Genomic DNA, 20,614 nt, shown 5'->3' with positions numbered 1-20,614 from the left:
TACAGAAGTTAATCAACATGCAGAGGTCTCAGACTGATTGATAGTAGAAAAAAGAAATTTAGATTAAGGCTTATTTCTCAAAGTATTTGTTTAAACATAGATATGATCTCTCTCCCCACCAAAAAGGAAAAAAATCAAATCGAAAATAAGAATCATCACAACACAAAGAGATCTCACCTATCATTTCTCAAAGACATCTGAACAATCTAGGCAAAGCCAAGATACATAGTTTAGTTTGCTAAGCATTCGATTTTATGTTGGGCAGTTGCATTTATTTAAGCATGAAATGGATGTGTAGTGATATGGCTAAGGCTAATTTGTTCATATCCCTCTATACTAGTCCATTAGATCCATGAGGCAAGGGCCCTGTCTCATAAATGTTTATATTTCTACCAGTGCCTAGAACAATACTGTGTATGTAGTAAATGCATAACTTCTGATGAATTAAATTGAAACTATGGGGTCAAATTCAACTTTGCCACAAAGTCTGAGGGACTTTTGAAGAGAAAATATGCTGTTCTTGAAACTTCTCATCTGAAGTGGATATGTAAGATATATACAATTCACTATATATGTCCATCAGTGTGTGAACTCTGCATTTTGAGTAAGAGAGTAATTATGACTTTGACCTAGGAGAAAAGATGGTAATTTAGTGTAATAATGTTGCAAACATGCTATATCTTTGCGATGTTACACTAACTCTGAAATGCTGATTCCAGTTGCATAAAGAAAAAAGATTGAAAATCTAACAATCTATTAAAGTTAAAAAATAAACACTTCTCTTAAAATTATCTCTCTACAAATGAAGTAATGATGCATTTGCCTGGGTTTTTTTAAAAAAGTATCTTTATATAACAATTTGTGGTTAGGAGGATTTCAATACTGAATCTGATGTGTGTGACTTCAATTTTTCCCTTAAAACCTACCTGTTTGACAATTTTTGCTGCTTCTGTATTTCTTCGATAAAATATATCTTTAAATTCATCCATCCAGACTTCTGCAAGACGAACTTGGTTACGGGCAATCACCTGAGTGCCTTTTGGAAATGTATGAGGGCTTTTGCTGCGAAAAACATGTCCAACAACAGAGCAAGGCATAATCTCCAACTGCCCACCACATTGCCATACCTGATAATTAATGATATTTATGTATAAATTCACAGTAGTTGGAAGAATTTAAATGCAAAATAAAAATCAAAGTGGTTTTCAACTTCACCTTTAACCATTTTGCCAAAAACCATATATGGGGGGAGGAGGGGAAAGACATCCCAACTTCACAAATGGAGTTATTTTCCCAAAATGATGTCATCTTCTTGCAGTCATTTTCATCATTTTTTACAAAATAATCCATTCTCTAGTGGCAACTAATCATGCTTTTTGTTTTGGAAGGCCATTCATCTTGAGTTCAATGATTTCCTATATTCCATACAAATCCTCTCTACATTTTCATTACTTCTCCTCTCCTCCTTTATTCCAGTTTCTGAGAATGAAGTTTCCCTTCTCTTTGCCAAAGCTAAAGGCTTTCCTATGTCCTTAATCCCACCCCTCCATAACTCCCCAGAGAGCATTCCCCCTCAATCATCCCCTCTTTGTTATCTTCAATATCTTTCTACCCATTGGCTCCTTCTTCAGTTGCTTCCTATAAGCCTTTGGCCTCCCCCATATTAAAAAAAAAAATTTAATTCTGCATACTCTCATATTATTGTCTTGTGTCCTCCCTTAAACTACCAATATAGAGTCACGGTTGCTATCTTCACTTTTTTTTTTTTTTATCACTAATTCACTTTTCAATCCCTTGAAATCTGATTTATAATCCCACCACCCTACTGAAATCATTGCCTCAAGCATTACTAATGATTCCAAATACTAAGTACAATTTTCATGTCTCCTTGACTTTTCTGATGACCACTGACTCTTTCTGGATGGTTTCCTCCCTTAGATTACATGATCAGGCAAGTTCTTCTACTTGTGCAATTGATCTTTAGCAATTTTTGCTAGATCATGCTTAATCTTTTCATTAAAAACATAACTATCCCCTAAGCCTCTGCTCTGGGACCTTTTTCCCCTTTTTTCTTTACACTCTCTTGTTTGGTGATCTTATTCAATTCCTGGTATTCACGGATGACTACCAAATCTTTACAACCTGGTTTAATCTCTCCCCTAAAATCAAAATATTAGATAGTTCCTGAACACCTCAAAACTCCATCTGTCTATAACTGAACACATCATTTCCCCATTAATACAAGAGGGATCTGAATTTAAGAATACCTATTAGGCCCAAGCTGCATCAATTGACCTAGTATTTTTTTTAATCCATAAAGCAAAGGAAATAGAGACAATAGGATGAACATTTTTAATTTTAAAATTATAATTTTTTGTGTCAATGGATTGTTCTTTGTCCTTTTCATGTTAAACCTATCTTTTCTTCACATTCCCTTTTTTTCTGGTGGGCAACACCATCCTTCCAGTCATCCCTGGTTTTTCCCTCTCCCTCAATCCCCTATCTAGTTGCTGCCCAAGTCTTGTTGATTCTGGCTCCATTCTCTCACAGATCTTTACATTCCTCTACACTCCCATTGCTACCACCCTAGTACCTCATCACCTATTATCTATTGTAACATACTCTCAATTCCCCCACTCTTAGTTACTATTTCACATAATTCCTAAAATGACTCTTCTAAGGCATAGGCCTAAAAATGTCACTTTGATCAAAAACTTTTAGTGATTTCCTACTGTCAAAGAAGCATTCAAGACTATGTATAATCTGACCGCTATCCACATAGAATCTTATTCCATGTTCTTCCCTTCATGAAATCCACAATCCTATCAAACTGGCCTGCTAGCTATTTCCCAAACTCAACATTCTATCATCTGTCTCTGTGTATTCACAGAGTGGTTTCCCTATGACTGCAATTCATTCTTCATTTTCACTTTTTGAAATCTTCCTACAAAAATCAGTTCAGATCCTATCTTCTCCATGAAGTCTTCTCTAATGCCCTGGCAACCAAGTTTGTGTGCTCTCCCACTTGAAATTTTCCCAAACTTTTGTCAGAGTTCTCTCTTGTCCCCTTTATGCATGTATTATATTTTATCCATGTATATTTTGAGTGCCCTCAGTAAAATATAAATATGCTTTCTGAGGGCAAGAATTATTTGATTTTTGTCCTTTTTTCTCCAGAGTCTAGCTTAGTGCATTATATATAATTCATGTTTAACTCACAGAGCTATAATTCACATGTTTATACTGAATGAACATCAATATGAACATCTAACAACCTACAAAAGCCATATGCCAGTAACCAAACATTGCAGTATGTTGGATTGAAAATTCTAACTCTGTTTTGAATGTTTTATACAAAACTTCACAAATTTAATTTCTAAATTATTCTATTATGTATTCATTTATGCATTTTCCTCTATGAACAGGGGGCATTTGTATAGAATTTTAAAGTTTGAGTACTTTATATCTATTCTCTTACTTGAACCTCATGACAACCCTTGGGATAGATCCTACAGGTATTGTCCACGTTTTTTCAGCTGAAGTAACTGCGCTTCAGAACAATTAAGTGGCTTGTCCATGGCCACAGTGATAGTTAATGTCAGAGGAAGGACATGAACTCAGGTATTCCTGATCCCAAGCTCAACACTTTAAACATTATGCCATGGGGCATATCTAGCAGCAGGTCTACTTACATTCAATACAAAAATAAAGGGTTTTTTTTTATTACACATCCAACCATTGACACAACTCTAATTGGTCATCATACATAAATGGTGTGGTTAAACGGAAGCATGGGCTAAATAACCTAAGCAGAACAAGATGTCAGTTTCCTTTTTGTAAAAAAATCACATAGCAGTAAAAAATTACTATTTTTATTACAATGAGGAAGTCATGTATAAGTTGTAAAAACGAATACCCAATTTAAGTTGAAAATTATCAAAATATCCTTTTTCCATGATATTTTGCATTAATGAATGATTCAACTGTCAATATCGATATTTTTTTCATTAATTTTTTTAAAACTAGTTTTGTTTCCTTGGACCAAAGACCCTAAATAATAATCATTCATGAATCTAGCTAGTTATAAATAAATATTTAGAGGTGAATTTTAATTACAGAATCATACTGTAATGTATGATTGTTGGCAAAAAGCCTTATAAGTAGATAGATTTACATATTGATGTTAGTTAATTCAATGTAAACATGAGAATTACAGTTCTATGATGTAAAAAGTAGTTCTAAAATTTCATAGGGTGAGAAAAACATTGTTTCTGCGTTGGGTTTTTTTTTGAAGTTCTTAAATTATAACTTTACAATCTGAGGCAGCTGGTGATACAATGGATAGAGTGCTAGACCTAGAGATGAAAATTTTAAATTCAAATCTAGCTTCGGGCACTTACTAGCTCTATGACTCTGAGCAAGTTATCTAACTTCTATTTTCCTTTCCTCAACTATAAAATGGAGGTAATAATATTAACTACCTTGCAGGAGTTTCATGAGGAACAAATGAGATAATATTTATTAAAAGCACTTAGCACAGCACTTTGCACATAGTAGACATCATATAAATGCTTATTCCATTTCCTTCTCATTATGAATATTAAATTGAATATAGTAAAATTCAATATGAAATAATAACTCAATGTTACTCATATGAATATTTTCAACTAAAAATGTGTCAAGCATAAAGAACTTTTAAAAAATATTTATTATTGTCTCTATATCATATAATGCTTTGCCATTTATAAAGATCATTCACATTTTCCTATTTGATCCATGTAAGAAGCCTATGGGGTAGGTGGAGGAGGTATTATTATTTGTCCTTTACAGGAAGCCAAAGCTTCCTGATCTGTAAAATTATCTGCCCAAGGTCCTCTGGTTATGAAATGACATAATGGAGACCCGAGTCCAGATCTTCCATTTCCCTAAACACACCAGCTAAAGAAGTGAAAACAAATCATGATAAGCACTGAAAATAAACCTCATAAGGAGAAATTGATCAACCAAAAGCATTAAGCGCTTACTATGGGCCAGACACTGTGCTAAGCAGTGGATCAATATGTGAGTGAGCTGCCACTTTGCTTCTTATATGGGAGTTAGTACTCTAAGATCTACACAAAAAAACAGCTAGTTTTGTTCAAACAATTGAGTCCTATGACCTTTATTTTCTTTGTTTGTTTGTTTTGTTTTTTTCTAACCCTTACCTTCTGTCTTAGAATCAATACTATGTATATGTATCTAAGGCAGAAGAACAGTAAGGGTAGGCAATGGGTGTTAAGTGACTTGCCCAGGGTCACACAGCTAGGAAGTGTCTGAGGCCAAATTTGAACCTAGGACCTCCTGTCTCTAGGCTTGGTTCTCAATCAACTGAGCCACACAGCTGCCCCCTCTATGACCTTTAAAATCTTATATAATCATCTTTCCATTCTGATTCCTTTGGCAATCAACTTATTTCCTGAAGCATAATGATTTGATTATATTTATCTTAGCTCTAAGTGTACTAATAGATATTATTAACCAAGCACAGGGGCTAAACTCTATATTCTTTTGTGCTTCTGCATATATCAAATTGTATCTTTAAAGGAAAGGCTTTTTCTTCCAAAAATTCTAGCACTTAAGATTCCAAGTGTATGCAACACATATGTTATAATCCATTATCAATTGATTTGCACAAATATATCCAAATGCTTAATATATTTAATTTTTAATAAACTTACTCTGAAAGACATTTCTATATTTTCTCCTCCCCAGATTTTCATTTCTTCATCATAAGTTCCAATATATTCAAAATATTTCTTTGATATAGAAAAGAGACCTCCTGCAAAAGTGGGTGTTCTGCAAAATGAAATTCGTGGTAAAATTTTAAAAACAGCATAAACAATAATTAAAACAAAAAAAGTATTTTTCAGAGTGAATAAAGCTAAAAAGAAGTTACAGCTATTATAATTGTGAAAATCTAATAAAAATCCATTTTTTTGCAGAAAATAGTCAAAGATGCTTAATGTACTTACTCTTCACTAGCCATTTATATTTCAATTGTTACTCAACAGCTTAGCATGAGAGCATGGTCCAAGTCCTACCTACTCCATCTATGAGCTTCAAGTCCCAGCAAATTATTTCTCTCTTTGAATCTCAGTTTCCTCATCATTATGTAAAATTTGCATTATTATTTATACAAAGATGATATAATATGTATAAAGATATTAAGATCAAAGCAGAATAAATCAAATAACCACCCATCATTCTCACTGACATATAACATGAAGAAAAAGAAAAATGATTTTCCCACTTTCCCAATACTGGATAGAAGCTTCAATTACTCACTACTTCTGTTGAGTTGGACCAGCAGTGCAGTGGTAAAAACATTACAGGGGGCAGCTAGGTGGCTCAGTGAATTGAGAGCCAGACCTAGAGATGGGAGGTCCTAGGTTCAAATCTGGCCTCAGATACTTCCTAGTAGTGTGACCCTGGGCAAGTTACTCAATCCCCCTTGCCTAGACCTTACCACTCTTCTGCCTTGGAACCAATACACAGAATAATTAATTCTAAGACAGAAGGGAAGGGTTTAAAAAAAAAAAAAAGAACATTACATTTGGGAGTCAGAAAATCTGGGCTTGAGTCCCAGCTGTGCATGTCATTTGCCAGAGATGTGACTTTCAGAAATTCACTTCACCTTTGGGGACCTAAGTTTCTTCATTTGTAAAATGACTCTATAACCATGTAACCATGACTAAAGAACTCCATTCTCTCTCTAAATCCATGATCCTATGACCCTGTAAATCAGGATTAACGCAAGTATAGCAAGTGAAAATAAATATTTGTGGAAGAAATCAATCATGTCTATGTACATTTATAGAGATAAGATTTGGCTAATCACCTAATTGGATAGGTTTCATCTTTTCTTCTTTGTTTTTCATGATCAGGAAGAGATTCCCAGCCAAATGATAAGCTCCAGTCAAAATTTCCACGGTTATGGTTATGCCCATAAGGAGAAGGTTTGCTGAATTCAAATGTAGTAAGATCTATGGATGCAATGTCTGGACTCACAACTGCTGTGTAGTTCTCAGCTATTCTTGACAACAAAGGCTCTAACCAACCATAAAAGCATTCACCTGGTGGGAACAAGATTTTAATTACTTCAAAAAAGATCCGAGGTTTTTTTTATCAAGCAGGAAAAATAAGTATACTGTAATTACATTTTGGATGTTACTATATACTTAAAATTGACTGCCGAGTTATTTGTTTGGGATTTTTTTTATAATAAGCTCCTTAAAAGACAAAAGATCTTAATGGAAATGCTCTGAAATATTATTGACCTTTAAACTGTACTGAATTCATAAACCCAAGGGGAAAAAATAAGTATCTAGAAAGGAGCCAGACAGGGAGGAAGAGGTACACTCAAACATTCAAGATTGATAATAGTAAAGGAGTAAAGAATGTAAAAAACAAGTGCTCCTGGAAGAGATGAGAGAATAAAGCTGGTTCAGGACAAAAGCAATTTGGCACAAAGACAAGATTGTTGATGATGGTTATTAGAAAAAATACAACTAGTAAGTAGTTTATATTCTTCATAACACTGATAAAGTAAGGGAAGAGAGAAAGAATGCAAATCTAGCATCACATATAAAGACATTGATAGGAAAGTTTCTTTGAAGGCTTTGTAAATCTTAAAAATAATATAGACGAAGGAGTTATTTTCTGAAGAATGTACATCTAAAAATGAAAGCTCATTAGGAGAAAGGTTAAGATTAGCTATTGGAATAGACTGGATAGTAGCAGGTTCAACACTACAGAGAACAGAGCGCCATATGACAAAGTGGTATCTCACGCCCTTAGTTTAGATGTCAAGGCTATCAGTTTCCTTGTAGAGAGTTTGGTACTAAAGAAGAGTCAACAAGAGTAGTTAATCCCTCTGAAAGGCCCAAGTTAGGTAATTTTTTTGGAAAAGGATATAAAGAAAAATAGATTCTCTTTAAAATATTTAATGTTAGAAGAATTAATTATAGATACTTACAGTGGGAATCTAAAAAGGTAAGTGTTTCAGCAGTTGCTACTGATGCTCCTAGCAATCGGGCATTGATCAGACCTTGTCTTTCTTTTTGTCGAACAACTTTTACTATTTGAAACTGCTTAATATATTCATCTAGTTTATCATGTAAATAGTCTGTAAGAAAAACATTCTATTTAATGTTTAAGGATTTATTTTTCACATTCAATACTTAGAAATAAAACACCCAAGATATAAATTTAAAAATACAAATGATATGCAAAATAATGCAAAACAATAAAAAAAACCTAGTGCTAAGACACTGCTTTAGTAATCAGTTATATAGAGTTCTTCAAATCAAGAAAAAAAGCAAATGTTTTACTCTCCGATTTAATTCTTCATAGCTGAATAAAAATCAACTTGCTAACTTAACTACAAACACAAAGAATAGTTTTCCTCTATCTTTCATATATATTAATGGACAGTGATTTTGAAAAAAATGAGAGGGGCTCAGTACTGGTTGAATGGCTCTCAAATAAGGCCAAAAGAAAATATTTAGACATCAAGAGATTTTACTAAATGACAGATGAAACATATTTAGAGTTAAAAGAGCAAATTCTAATAAATCTTTTAAAATTTGAGATCAAAATAGAGAACTTAGAGCAAAAGGATGATTAGAGAATCTAGAATAATCTTGTGACTTTCCCAACCTGATGAAGGAATCAGAATTGCAACACTCTGGGAATATGGCTTCCTAGAAAGTAATCTCCAGATAGGTTGTCAGAAGACTTATTAACACTGAATCACCTACTAAGACTTAGAGCCTTGCAAAATGAAAAGTTTCCAACGTACAGTTAGCATGAAAGTACATGTTATTAAGACTAAAGAAATATGTAGAAATATACCTATTATAAAAACTAATCATCCAAACCAAGTGAGAGGTCTCTTGGATAAAAAGTAAGACAAGCAAGTAATGGGAAAAACCACCAAGTCAATCAAATACAATCTCTATTTGGAAACATTTGCCCCAATCTGCTCATATACAGTTTACTCTTGGTTACTTACTAATGCTACATGTTCCCTTCTTCCTATATTGGTTCTAGGTTTTTACAATTGTCTCAATGAGACATGAAAACATGGAGAAGGAGAATACATATTTTAAAACATATATATGTATCAAATTTATCATTTATTCTATCTCTCATTAAAAAGAACAACAAACTTAACTGCTAAAAACATGAAGCAAGATTCTAGAATCAATGGAGTAGAAAAATAAGCATATGTAAACTGTTCTCTAAATACATTAGTACTGTTTTCCAATAACAGAAATAGAAATTGTCAAGAAAACAAAATTGTAGATGTGTTCTGCTTTAATGAAATAAGAAGAATTTACAAATAGTTGTATTACAAGTGTTTAAGAGTTATATCTCATTTATTTCTTATTTGGGAAGAGGATGGAATTCCCTATCTAACTCATGCTGAAAGTACTACAGCCACTCCCAGGCTTGATCCCTCTACTTATTTGTACCTGGAACTTTCTACCTGCCAATCTGATGGCTACCCACAACTAGAGGCTCCCAATGTTAGTGCTGAACTTGGTACTAACACCCAATACTTTTGTCCTACTACTACAGCTCAGAACTTCCTAATCTAAGTGACCTAATGAGTCTCCTTAGCCCTCAGCTATCATTTTTTTGCTAAATTTTTTAAAACAATCATAGCAGGTTTACTTTCACAAAAGTACCTCCCCCCTCCAATGTTAAAAAAAAATTAGAAAATTTAGATTTCAATGGAACACTTTAGTTAATGGTTCTAAATACGTAGTCAACACTATTTGTTGGGCTATGCCTTTTTTGTAATGTATTGCTATTAAACTCTTGTATTGTACTTTAATTTTAACATTTTTATATCCCATCTCCCCAACTAGAGTATGTAATCATGCAGAAAGCAGGAATAGTATTTTATATTTCTTCCACAATGACAGGTAGTTACTTTCTTGAACATGTCTTCGACAGATAATTATAAGCCCTGAGATTTTCTAGAGTTGGAAGAGCTTTTAGAGATCATTTAAACAAGTAATTTTTTTTAAACAGATGAAGAAACTGAAAGGAGGAGGCTCAAAGAAATTAAGTGACTTGCCCAACATCACAAAGGTAGACTGATTGTATAAAGTTACAGCTGTCTATCATTTAGACAAATTTAGGCTACTCTCCAAAACTATATACTCCCATAGGAACCATTTTAAAACCTGGACAGAAGGAAATAATTCCCAAACTGACTTCTTTTTCCCCAAAAAACATTTGTTTCATTCTACTTAAATAGTCCTGAAGTTGTAAGGAAAGATACACTTTATAATTTTTCTTCAGTCTTCCAAATACTCATATGTTTATTCCTATTGATATCAACCTTCCTTCAATATAGGTCATTCAGAAGAGGATAGCAAATCTCTGAGAAAGTAAATCGAACAGTTGATAACTATTCCTATTTAGATTTTAGCCAACCCCGTACAATCTTATAAAGGATAATCTAATTGCATTTTTTTTTCTTACCGTCCTCACTGGCATCATCTACCAAAATGATTTCTTTCAGCAGTATGGCTGGTGAAGAATAAAGTACACTGTGGACAGTTCTAAGCAGAGTAGACCATGCTTCATTGTGAAAAATTATGATGACACTTGTGGTAGGCAAGGAAGGACAGCGCTTAAATTTTTGCTCAATACATCTGGAAGTTAAAAAATAGTCTAAGTTACAGATTTCACATGGTACCTCAAATCTAACATTATTTACATCAATGTTAGGGATTTTTTTTTTCACTTATAAACACCTCTGAGGACTATATAGGTATTGAGTATTTTATTACTTTTGCTAGCCTGTAAACAGGTCAATAAAAAATTCTTCTAGAAAGAAATTTTTGCCCAAGAAAATACCAAATCCATGAAAAACTGATTGTCAACATGCACTGTGTACCAAGTAAGATAGTACATGACTGTAATACTTCAGTCAGTATAATAATTACACAGTTAATATAATTATTTCTTAGAGTAAAAACAAGCTATAAATATCTGAATATTAATAATTCTTCCCCTCAAAACAACCTGACTTTTTCCTTTTATTTATTTATTTATTTATTTATTTATTTTTAAGCCCTTAACTTCTGTGCATTGACTCATAGGTGGAAGAGTGGTAAGGGTAGGCAACGGGGGTCAAGTGACTTGCCCAGGGTCACACAGCTGGGATGTGTCTGAGGCCAGATTTGAACCTAGGACCTCCCGTCTCTAGGCCTGGCTCTCAATCCACTGAGCTACCCAGCTGCCCCCTTTTTCCTTTTATTTAAATGCATATATTGTTAAACATTCTATTCAGTTAAATTATTAGAATACAAGTCATTTCAAAAATTAGTTGTTAAGATGTTATTTTGCAAGCTAAGTTGATGATAAAGTTACTCTCTTATATTCTAAAGAAAAAGATGCTGATTTTCTCAAAATTTTCTTTGACCAAAAAAATACTAGTCCAAAACAAGACACTCAACAAATCAGATCACCATAGTATACTTCAGAGCCTGAAGAGATCTCAGGAAGAAATCATCTTACTGATCTAAAACACAAATCTCCTCTACAACATATCTGCCAAATAGTCCACAATAAGTTCTATCCATAGGATTCCCATATCTGCATATCCAGCCATAATTTCCCTCCTGAATTCCAATTCTCCATCTCCAACTACCTATAGGACATCACCTGGATAATTTGTAGCTATATCAAATTCAACATATCCAAAACAAAACTTATCTCACTTCCCTTCTACCTCACATTCTTTCTAACTTGCCTGTTCTTTTGTTGGCACCACAGGCGGTCACCCAGGTAATCTAGGAGTCAAACTCAACTTTTCACTAACCGTTATTTCCTATACATCCAACCAAATGTCAAATTTGTCAAGTACCCCATCATCAATCTCTCACATCTGTCTCCTTCTGGCTTCCTCCACTAAAACATAGATGTGTGTGTATGTGTCCACACATACACACATACACACATATATGTATACACAGACACCTTCAGACACAGACACTTTCAGCTTCTTTTGCCCAGGAAAACTCTAATTGCTCTCCATACATCCAGCTACTCCCTCCCTTTACATATACTATTGCCAAACTTATTTCCAAAGTTCTAGTATGACCATACCACTCTCTGCTCAAAAACTTTTAATAATACATTTGAAATAGACCCTTGATCCAGCAATACCACTACTAGATCTGTATCTCAAAGAGATTTTTTAAAAAGAGGGAAAGACCTACATGTATAAAAATATTAATAATAGTTCTTTTTGTGGTGGCAAAGAATTGGAAATTGAGGAGATGCCCATCAAAGTGTTTGCCTTCTCAAGGAGAGTGGAAAGGAAGGAGGAAAAGAGAGAATCTGGAACTCAAAATTAAAAAAAAAACAACTATTTAACATGGTTTTAACATATAATTTGAAAAAATAAAATTAACAAATTTTTAAAAATTAAATAGAGGTGCAGTAGGCAGTAGAAGGAAATAATAGTCTTCAAAGATATGGAGCCAGGAAAAGGCCTCATATAGAATGCAACCTTTAGCTGAATCTTGAAGAAAATCAGGAATTCCAAGATGGTAGCTAAAGGTATCACAAAATAATCATTTTAACACTCTTCATGAAAGCAAAGAGCTGGAAAGTGTTGCCAATCAATAGAAGAAGAGTTAAAAAGTAACCTCTAGTATGTAATAGCAAAGGAATTTGGGAAAAATTACATGTAGCAAGAAATTACAAAAATGAGGAATTCAAACAAATATGGCATGATTTGTAAGAATGAGTGCAGAGCAAAATTAAACAGAACAAAGAGAAACACACTATGACAACAGCATAGATGAAAAAAATAACCAAAAGGAAGCAAGTTAAAGTTGGATAAAATGAAAAGCCAATTGAGATTCTGGACAAAAGATAATAAAACATACCTTTCCCCTTGAGCCAAGAAAATACTAAAGAAGAATATTACATACATTTTCAGATGTAGTCATTGCAAAGAATTTCTGCCTTAAATTTTCCTTTTTTGTTTTAAGATGTTCAATCAGTGAGGGCTGAGGCTAAAATCACTATAAAAAAGACAAGCCAATAAAATATTTTGTTTCTTAAATTTGGTCTTGATAAGGTCTTTGCAGACCCATATCTGACTCTTTAGATACTTCTCATTTTCTTCTTATAGGAATCATTTTGTGATTGCATCATCAAAATTTAGTTCTTAAAATTTCTCATTCCTTTTTTGAGCCTGCTTTGCTTTAGGATTTTTAGACCATGGAGTCCTACAGATTTTGTCTCTGAAATGGGTACTTCTTATGCCTAAGTGTGGTCCATTGTTCCCAAGGTTTCTACCCTTTCTATTTTGAGAGGCAGTTCCCCTTGAAGCAGCCCCAGACCAGCTCTCCCAAAACGGTTTTCTTAACTATCTCAAGGACAGATTTATCAATGACACACCCAAGAATTTAACAAATTCTCTGCCTTCAACAGAGGTGCCTTCAGTAGGGTTTAGATAGCCTAAACTCCAGATCTCAACTAAATCCTGCCCCTATTCCAGATCAGCATCAAGAATATACATCATCCATTTACTCCCATTAATTGGATAGTCTATATGTTCCTATTCCCCTCCCCCACTCCTTTTATCTAATTTAACCTAATGTTCAAAAAACCGAATTGGTAGTAGGAGAGTGGAGAAACTTCAAAGAACTTTTTTTTTTAATTTTTTTTAAACCCTAATATCTTTTGTATATATCCTTCTATATTAATTTTATTTGTTACAGGGCTAGGCAATGGGGGTTAAGTGACTTGCCCAGGGTCACACAGCTAGGAAGTGTCTGAGGCCAGATTTGAACCCTGGACCTCCTGTCATGAACTTTTTTTTTTAAAGAAAAACTAGCACCACGAATTTCAATGACAACAAAATTATGATAATATCAAGCTAAACCTTGACTGACTTCTTTTTTGTTTTCACCTGTCTCTTGATCCCACTTTTCATTCTAACTCTTATTTGCATATTGTTCTGCCTTCAATGGATGTTACCACACTGCTTTTGGTGTTCAGGGCATAAGATTATGTAAACTCTGAATTTTTTTTCCTTTTTGGTAACAATCCCATCTGAGGCCTATCTTATATAAATCTGGCAAGACCTTTGTTTTGTTTACCTCAAGTTTCAACTCAGTTTATAAGGACACTGAAAAAGTTCTTTCCTAATTCATCAGAAAGATCTAGTTTCCATCATCTCAGAGTGGCCTGGGCCTGGAGCTAAATCCTAAAGTGATTAAAGCACTTGGAAACAAACTTTTGACTTTCAAGCTACATCAGATCAATTCTTGATAGCAAATTTTTATAGGAGGATAGGAACTAGATTTTGATTTAATTGATACAATGAAATTTCTAGATGAGGAACACTGTCTAATAGAGCATGTTCTCTGCAATGTAAATAGACTTTGGGAAATACCAAGGGAACTAAGGAGATAAGTGAATTCCCCAGACTCACACTATCAGTCAGACAAGCTTTAACATATACAGAGCCAGTATGTACAAAAGGTAGGACTAGGTTTCCCTGGCTCTAATGCTAATTATCTGTCCACTACAGGGAAAAAACAAGGGCACTGATGGACTCATGAAGGAAAAGGCTTTTTTCACTACCACAGAAGGAAGTGACAGAATTTGAATGCAGATTGAAGCATAAAATTCTTCACTTTTTTTCCTCTATGGATTTTTCTCTACTGTAAGCAATGTCTTTCCAGATATGATGAATGCGAAAATATGTATTCTATCATAGCACATGTACAACCTATATCACCTGCTATCTTGGGAGAGGGGAGAGGGTTAAGAGAGGGAAAGAACATGGATCACAAAATGTCAGGAAATGACTATTAAAAATTATACTGACATGTAATCTGGGGGAAAATTAAAAAATAAACTTGGAAAAGTAGGGGAGGAAAAGGATTTAGAGAGAAAAAAAAAAGAAACATTACTAGGAGATTAGGTGGATACATCTGAATCTCTAGTGCACTGAAAGAAATGAACTACTATCAAATTTGCAGATTTCACAAAGATTTCACAAAACCATGGCATAGGTACTATGGCGGCACAGGGAGGGCTGCTCGATTTCCCCTCTCCACAGCACCTGGGGACATTTTTTGCATGCCCCATTCCTCTGTCTAGTCACCCAATGCAAGTACTTCCTCCCTCTGCTGTCTGGGGGTAATTCAGAGGCCTCACAGGCAGCCTGAAATTGCACTTTGGGCCCCCTAATCTCAAAAATGTTCACCAAAGCTGAGCTAGAACATGGGGCCAGATTCAAAATGATGAAATTTAACAGGGATAAAGATGAAAGTTTATACTTAGATTTAGAAATAATACAATATAGTTGGACAACATTCTCAAGAAGATCAAAGTGTTTAAAGGGACTACAGCCTCAATAAGAAACAACAGTGGGAAATGGCAACTAAGAAAACTGTCAGTTTATACCAGTGGTTCCCAAACTTTTTTGGCCTCCTGCTCCCTTTCCAGAAAAAAATATTACTTAGCCCCATGGAAATTATTTTTTTTTACATTTTAAGAGCAATTAATAGGAAAGATAAATGCACCTGTGGCCATCACCACCCCCCTGGATTGCTGCAGCACCCACTAGGGGGCGGTGGCACCCACTTTGGGAATCACTGGTTTACACTGAATTTCAATAAGAAGTGCCCAAGACTAAGGACAATGGGAATGAAGCTAGGTGATGCAGTTAAGTGATGCCAGGCTCAGAGTCAGGAAGACTCATCTTTCTGAGTTCAAACCTGACCTCACACTTACTAGATGTATAGCCCTGAGCAAATAACTTCACCCTGTGTGTTTTAGTTCCTCATCTGTAAAATGAGCAGAAGAAAATAGCAAACCACATTACCAAGAAAACACTAAATGGGGTCACAATGAGTCTATAGTTAGGATTAGGGAAGAAATAATCCTGCTAGAGTCAGACCATGTCAGAATGCTGCAAACAAAGATGCTGGAGAGATAAGAATATGTCCTAGGGAAGGCAACCAGAAGGAATTCATACTATATGAAAATTGAAGAAACTGGGGATATTTAGCCTAAAGAAGAGAATATTCAGGAGGGGCATGATAGCAGCATGTGACTAAAAGGTTGATATATGGAAGGATTAAATTGCTTCTTGGCCCCAGATGGTAGAATTAGTAGCAGTGCCTAGTAGTAGAAAAGAAGGAAATTTAGAATTGGTATAAGGAAAAACTTTCCATCATTAAGAGCTATGTATATGTGGAAGAGGATACCTCAGAAGTCTATGGGTTCCCTCCTTACTCTCAGAGTCTTCAAGTAAAAACTGAATGACTGTTTATAGATATGTTGTATGAGGTTGGACTAGGTGGCTTCTTACTTGGACTCTGGATTCAAGGCCAAAGTAGTGTGGCCCCAAATTAATAATTCTCTCTCTTATTCTAACTATAATTTAAAAGTAATGGTCTTTCCTAAATCAAGGAGCCATCCTATTTAAATGCAGAATACATGATCATGAAAAATAAGATGGACAAAAATACAAGCCTGACTTTTTAGTATGACACATGGAAAACACAAACAAAAATGTAAAGCTTCATAATATAGATTTTTTTCAGGACAAAAATGTAAAAGTCTGACATTTTAATTGTTTTATAAGTATTTGTGCTCAGATAAGTGTTTAGAAAAGTGATAACAAATTTTAAATACACATACCTTACATATAACTCATTCATACAACACTAAGCAAAAAATTTGGAGAAATTCTTGAAAACTAAAATAAATATGAAAATTTAAACTCATTGTCTTCTAAAAACCATACCATTTTCTCTTACTGTCAAATTTAAGTTATAATTTGGGGTGCTATGCCTATAGCTTCCAAATATAAGAAAAAAGTAAATATGTCAGCATCAAAGCCAATATTTTCACCAAATTTCACTGCATGACCAATTTTTCTCGGACACTTCATAGTTGTGGGACCCTAGATAAGTATCTCAACTCTCACTGGCTAGTCCCTACTCTTCTGCCTTGGAACCACTACACAGTATTGATTCTAAAATGGAATGAATTAAGCAAAAATGGTTTAAGGGAAAAAAAGAACCTATTTTCAATTTAAACAATTTCCTTTGAACAAATAGTAAAAAATGCTTCTTTTTAAATAATGTTTTTAAAAACCTACATAAATCCTTTAAAGTAGTAAAATTAAAATAATGTAATTTGTTACATATATACATTTTTAAAATTTACCCCTGAAACTGGGACCTTTAAATTCCCACCTTGAAGAGGATCTAAACATAGCCATTTTTTCTGATGGATTATTGGGTGGAATAAAACAATGAATTCTTCAAATGGACATTAGCAGACACTATTTCTTATTTTTCACTTGTGTTTGCTTCAAAGTAAACTAAGAAATTAAATTTCAATTAAGTTAGTACTGAGCAATCAATCTGGAATTGTTGGATATCTACATATTTTTAAATAATCAGTAAGTCTTAAGTTACTTAATGATTAAAAGCAATAAAAGCTAATGTTACACATAGAGGAAGAAAATAGGGAAGGGTCTGGGGCATTAGAAAGCATGATTTTTCAACATTATTCTGGAAATGTGCCCATTTTGAACAAAAAACATACCATGATGAAAAGTGAAAATTCATAATGATGGGTTTGTGGAATGGACAATTTCTCTCTTAAGCACTAATCAAGCTGCATTCCATATACTGTTTTACATATATATACAGATATGCATATGTGTAGATGCGTGTGTGTGTGTGTGTGTGTGTGTGTGTGTGTGTGTGTGTAGAAAGAAAAAGAAAGGGAAAGGTAAGGGAGAACACTTAGAAAATGTGGGTACTTTGAGAGTCACATTTTGAATGTTGAGAGACATTCTGAATGCTTTTATTCTCAGAAAAAGGCAACTTTACTTCACAGCCCTTTATATCAGAACTAAAACATTTTACAGATCTTCTTTCATCTCCTTATAACATTCCTGAAAGAATATTAATTGACTTAAGATCATAAAGAAGAGACTAGAGTTAAAAAAAAGAAGAAGAAAGAAGAAAGCCATCTTGTCAACTTCAGTTTCAAATGTAATACAAATTTGAGGAGAAAAATCTAATTATCTAGGCTAATAGGTGTAAGTAATTAGTCTTCCTCACTGCCAATCTATTTAACTGCCAAAAGTGAGTGCTAAAACAGGAAAAGCAAGGGTGTGCACATTATTTGCTTACATTTTATACTTATCTTGTACCCTTAAACTCAACTGGTATACTGATAACAATGGTATTTATTTATTTTTTAAACCCTGACTTTCTGTCTTAGTAATAACTCTAAAACAGAAGGACAAGGCCTAGGCAAATGGGATTAAGTGATTTGCCCAGGGTCACAAAACTATTAAGTGTCTGAGGCCACAGTTGAACTAGGCTCCACCCTTCTCTAGGCAGGGCTCTCTATCCAATGAGCCATCTAGACACCCCAAGGTATTTATTCTAACAATTCTTTGGTTTACCAAATAGCCTTTAATATTACCTCATTAATATGTGAAAAACATAGTAACTTTCCAACTAGAATGACAAAGGATATGTATGCACACTAATCAAACTATCAGATATAAGGTAAGGCATCTAAAATTATTTTTTATAAATCTTATTGGGCAGAGAAAATAACTCCTAAATATTCACGGGCACAAAAGGAATTGGATTTCAAAAAACTGCAAAGTGACTATTAAATCTTAGAGGCCAAAACCAAGGTGGAAATAACTGTACCAGGATATCCTTAAAAAGGAATTTTATCAGATAAACTACAAAGCCTATCAGTATTATTCTTGCAGGATTTTTTATATTTCTAAAAGTTCAATTATACTTAAACACCTTTATTGTCAATATTTCTGTGAGATAGGAAGATATGTGATGGACTGTCTTCCTTTTACAATGAAATGCTTCACAAACCTGTACACACACACTACATATATATGCCTGCTCATATTACAGCTAGAACACTAAACAATGTATTGAGTTGTATATCTGTATATGTATTTATATACAAACACATGGAATATTTATATGTATCAGACTACAGAGTTCCTTCTAACACTAATATGAGTTTGTGCAATGTGTGTTCAGATTTGTGAAGTATTTCATACATATTAATTCATACTAGAGATATATGTCATATATATCTTCCAGTTCTAATAAACTATGAGCAAGAGAGACCTAGAATTTAGTCTCTTAGTTTCTAGCTTATGTGTCTTTGACTTTTCCCCAAAAGTCCATGAAATGATGAGCTAGAATTGGGAAAACCTGTATTCAAAGCCATACTTACTAGACACTTACTCGCTGTGTGGCCTTGGACAAGTCACTTAACCTTTGTCTCAGTTTCCTCAACCATAAAAAGAGGATAATAATAGCCCCTACCTCTCAGGGTTGTCAAGATAAAACAGCATTACTAAAAATGAAATATTATTTTTAAAGTGCTACAAATCTTAAAGCACTATATAAATGCTAACTATTGTTATTATGGACTTGAAGTCAGGAAAACCTGGCTTCAAATCCCACCTAAGACACTTGTTATATGTGTGATTCCAAGCAAGTTGCTTGCCCTTTCTGGAACTCAATCTCATCAATAAAATGAAAGTGGGTAGGGCAGGCAACAAAGGAAAGGGGTTGGATTTAACCACTTCTAAACTCTAATATTCCTTAAGCTCTAAGACTTCAGAAGTATGTCATTATTTGTAATAACAGCAGCAACAACAAAAAGGTTACTTATATATCGAGCTTAAAGCTATTTGTCAAAAAGTAGCCTTCAGACTTTAGCTGAAATCCTTAGGGTGTTGACTTAAACATTCTAAGACTGTTGTGAATATTAAAACCACAGATTGTCTTCCACATACTCAGGAGGTCGAGTGTCTGGTCCAAGGTCTCGGTGCAATGAAATCCGGTCACTTACAAAAGCATTAAAACAATGTTTGATTTCCCCTCTCTCTTTTTCTTTTTGTTCTTCAGGACTTAAATTGTTCGGTTTGAATGGTTTCCCAGAAGCACCTGGGGCATTGGAGTCCTGAGGTGGGCGATCAAGAAGAGGCTTCAATTCAGCTGCTGTGTAATATCCTTGCAAACATGGTCTATCCCCAGCATCATTATTTTCTCTAAGAGGGGCTCTTATCTGCAATTTGGGCATTACGTCTTTAATATTGTTCACAGCTTCCAGCATTAGATCAAACATCTTGTTTTTATTTTTCTCAATCCCTGATACGTCTTTGGAATCTTGGACACTTACTTCTCTTTGCATTAAAATCAAAAACACCATAAAGAAAAAAATCACTGCACCAAACTTCCAGAACTTTTTGTGGTGAAAAAGTTTTTTACAGAATAGTTTTATCAGTAGTCTTAAGTGAGCCATTCTGACATTAATAGTTTGTCACTTGAAAAATAACAGTTATAACTTCCTCTATTACTTGTGTTCTTTATCATAGATTTGCTTGCCAAAAGACTTCTTGAAATAGTAATACCTAGGGAAAAAAAAAACAATAGGCAGCATTAGTAATATATACAATCTAAAGGCAAGTCAAGATACTTTTTTTGCATTTCTCACTAAGTAATAA

At 34.1% G+C, this 20,614-nt stretch overlaps 1 protein-coding gene across 1 annotated transcript in view; it reads right to left on the bottom strand.

The window, feature by feature from the left end:
• GALNT3 (polypeptide N-acetylgalactosaminyltransferase 3) overlaps positions 1 to 20,412 on the bottom strand; it is a 28,808-nt gene extending 8,396 nt beyond the window's left edge. Inside the window, exons 1-6 of the mRNA XM_044666528.1 lie at positions 19,904 to 20,412; positions 10,537 to 10,709; positions 8,015 to 8,164; positions 6,878 to 7,112; positions 5,718 to 5,835; positions 927 to 1,127 (exon numbers count right to left, since the gene is read on the bottom strand). Coding sequence (XP_044522463.1) covers positions 927 to 1,127; positions 5,718 to 5,835; positions 6,878 to 7,112; positions 8,015 to 8,164; positions 10,537 to 10,709; positions 19,904 to 20,412 — 1,386 coding nt within the window. The remainder of the gene's footprint in view (positions 1 to 926; positions 1,128 to 5,717; positions 5,836 to 6,877; positions 7,113 to 8,014; positions 8,165 to 10,536; positions 10,710 to 19,903) is intronic.
• Between the last annotated feature and the right edge of the window lie 202 nt (positions 20,413 to 20,614).

Source organism: Gracilinanus agilis, chromosome 3 (genome assembly GCF_016433145.1).
Source record: "Gracilinanus agilis isolate LMUSP501 chromosome 3, AgileGrace, whole genome shotgun sequence".
In the NCBI taxonomy this organism is placed as follows: Eukaryota; Metazoa; Chordata; class Mammalia; order Didelphimorphia; family Didelphidae; genus Gracilinanus; species Gracilinanus agilis.
The sequence above is the reverse complement of the archived record's forward strand: the minus strand, read 5'-3'. Positions and strand labels throughout refer to the sequence as shown.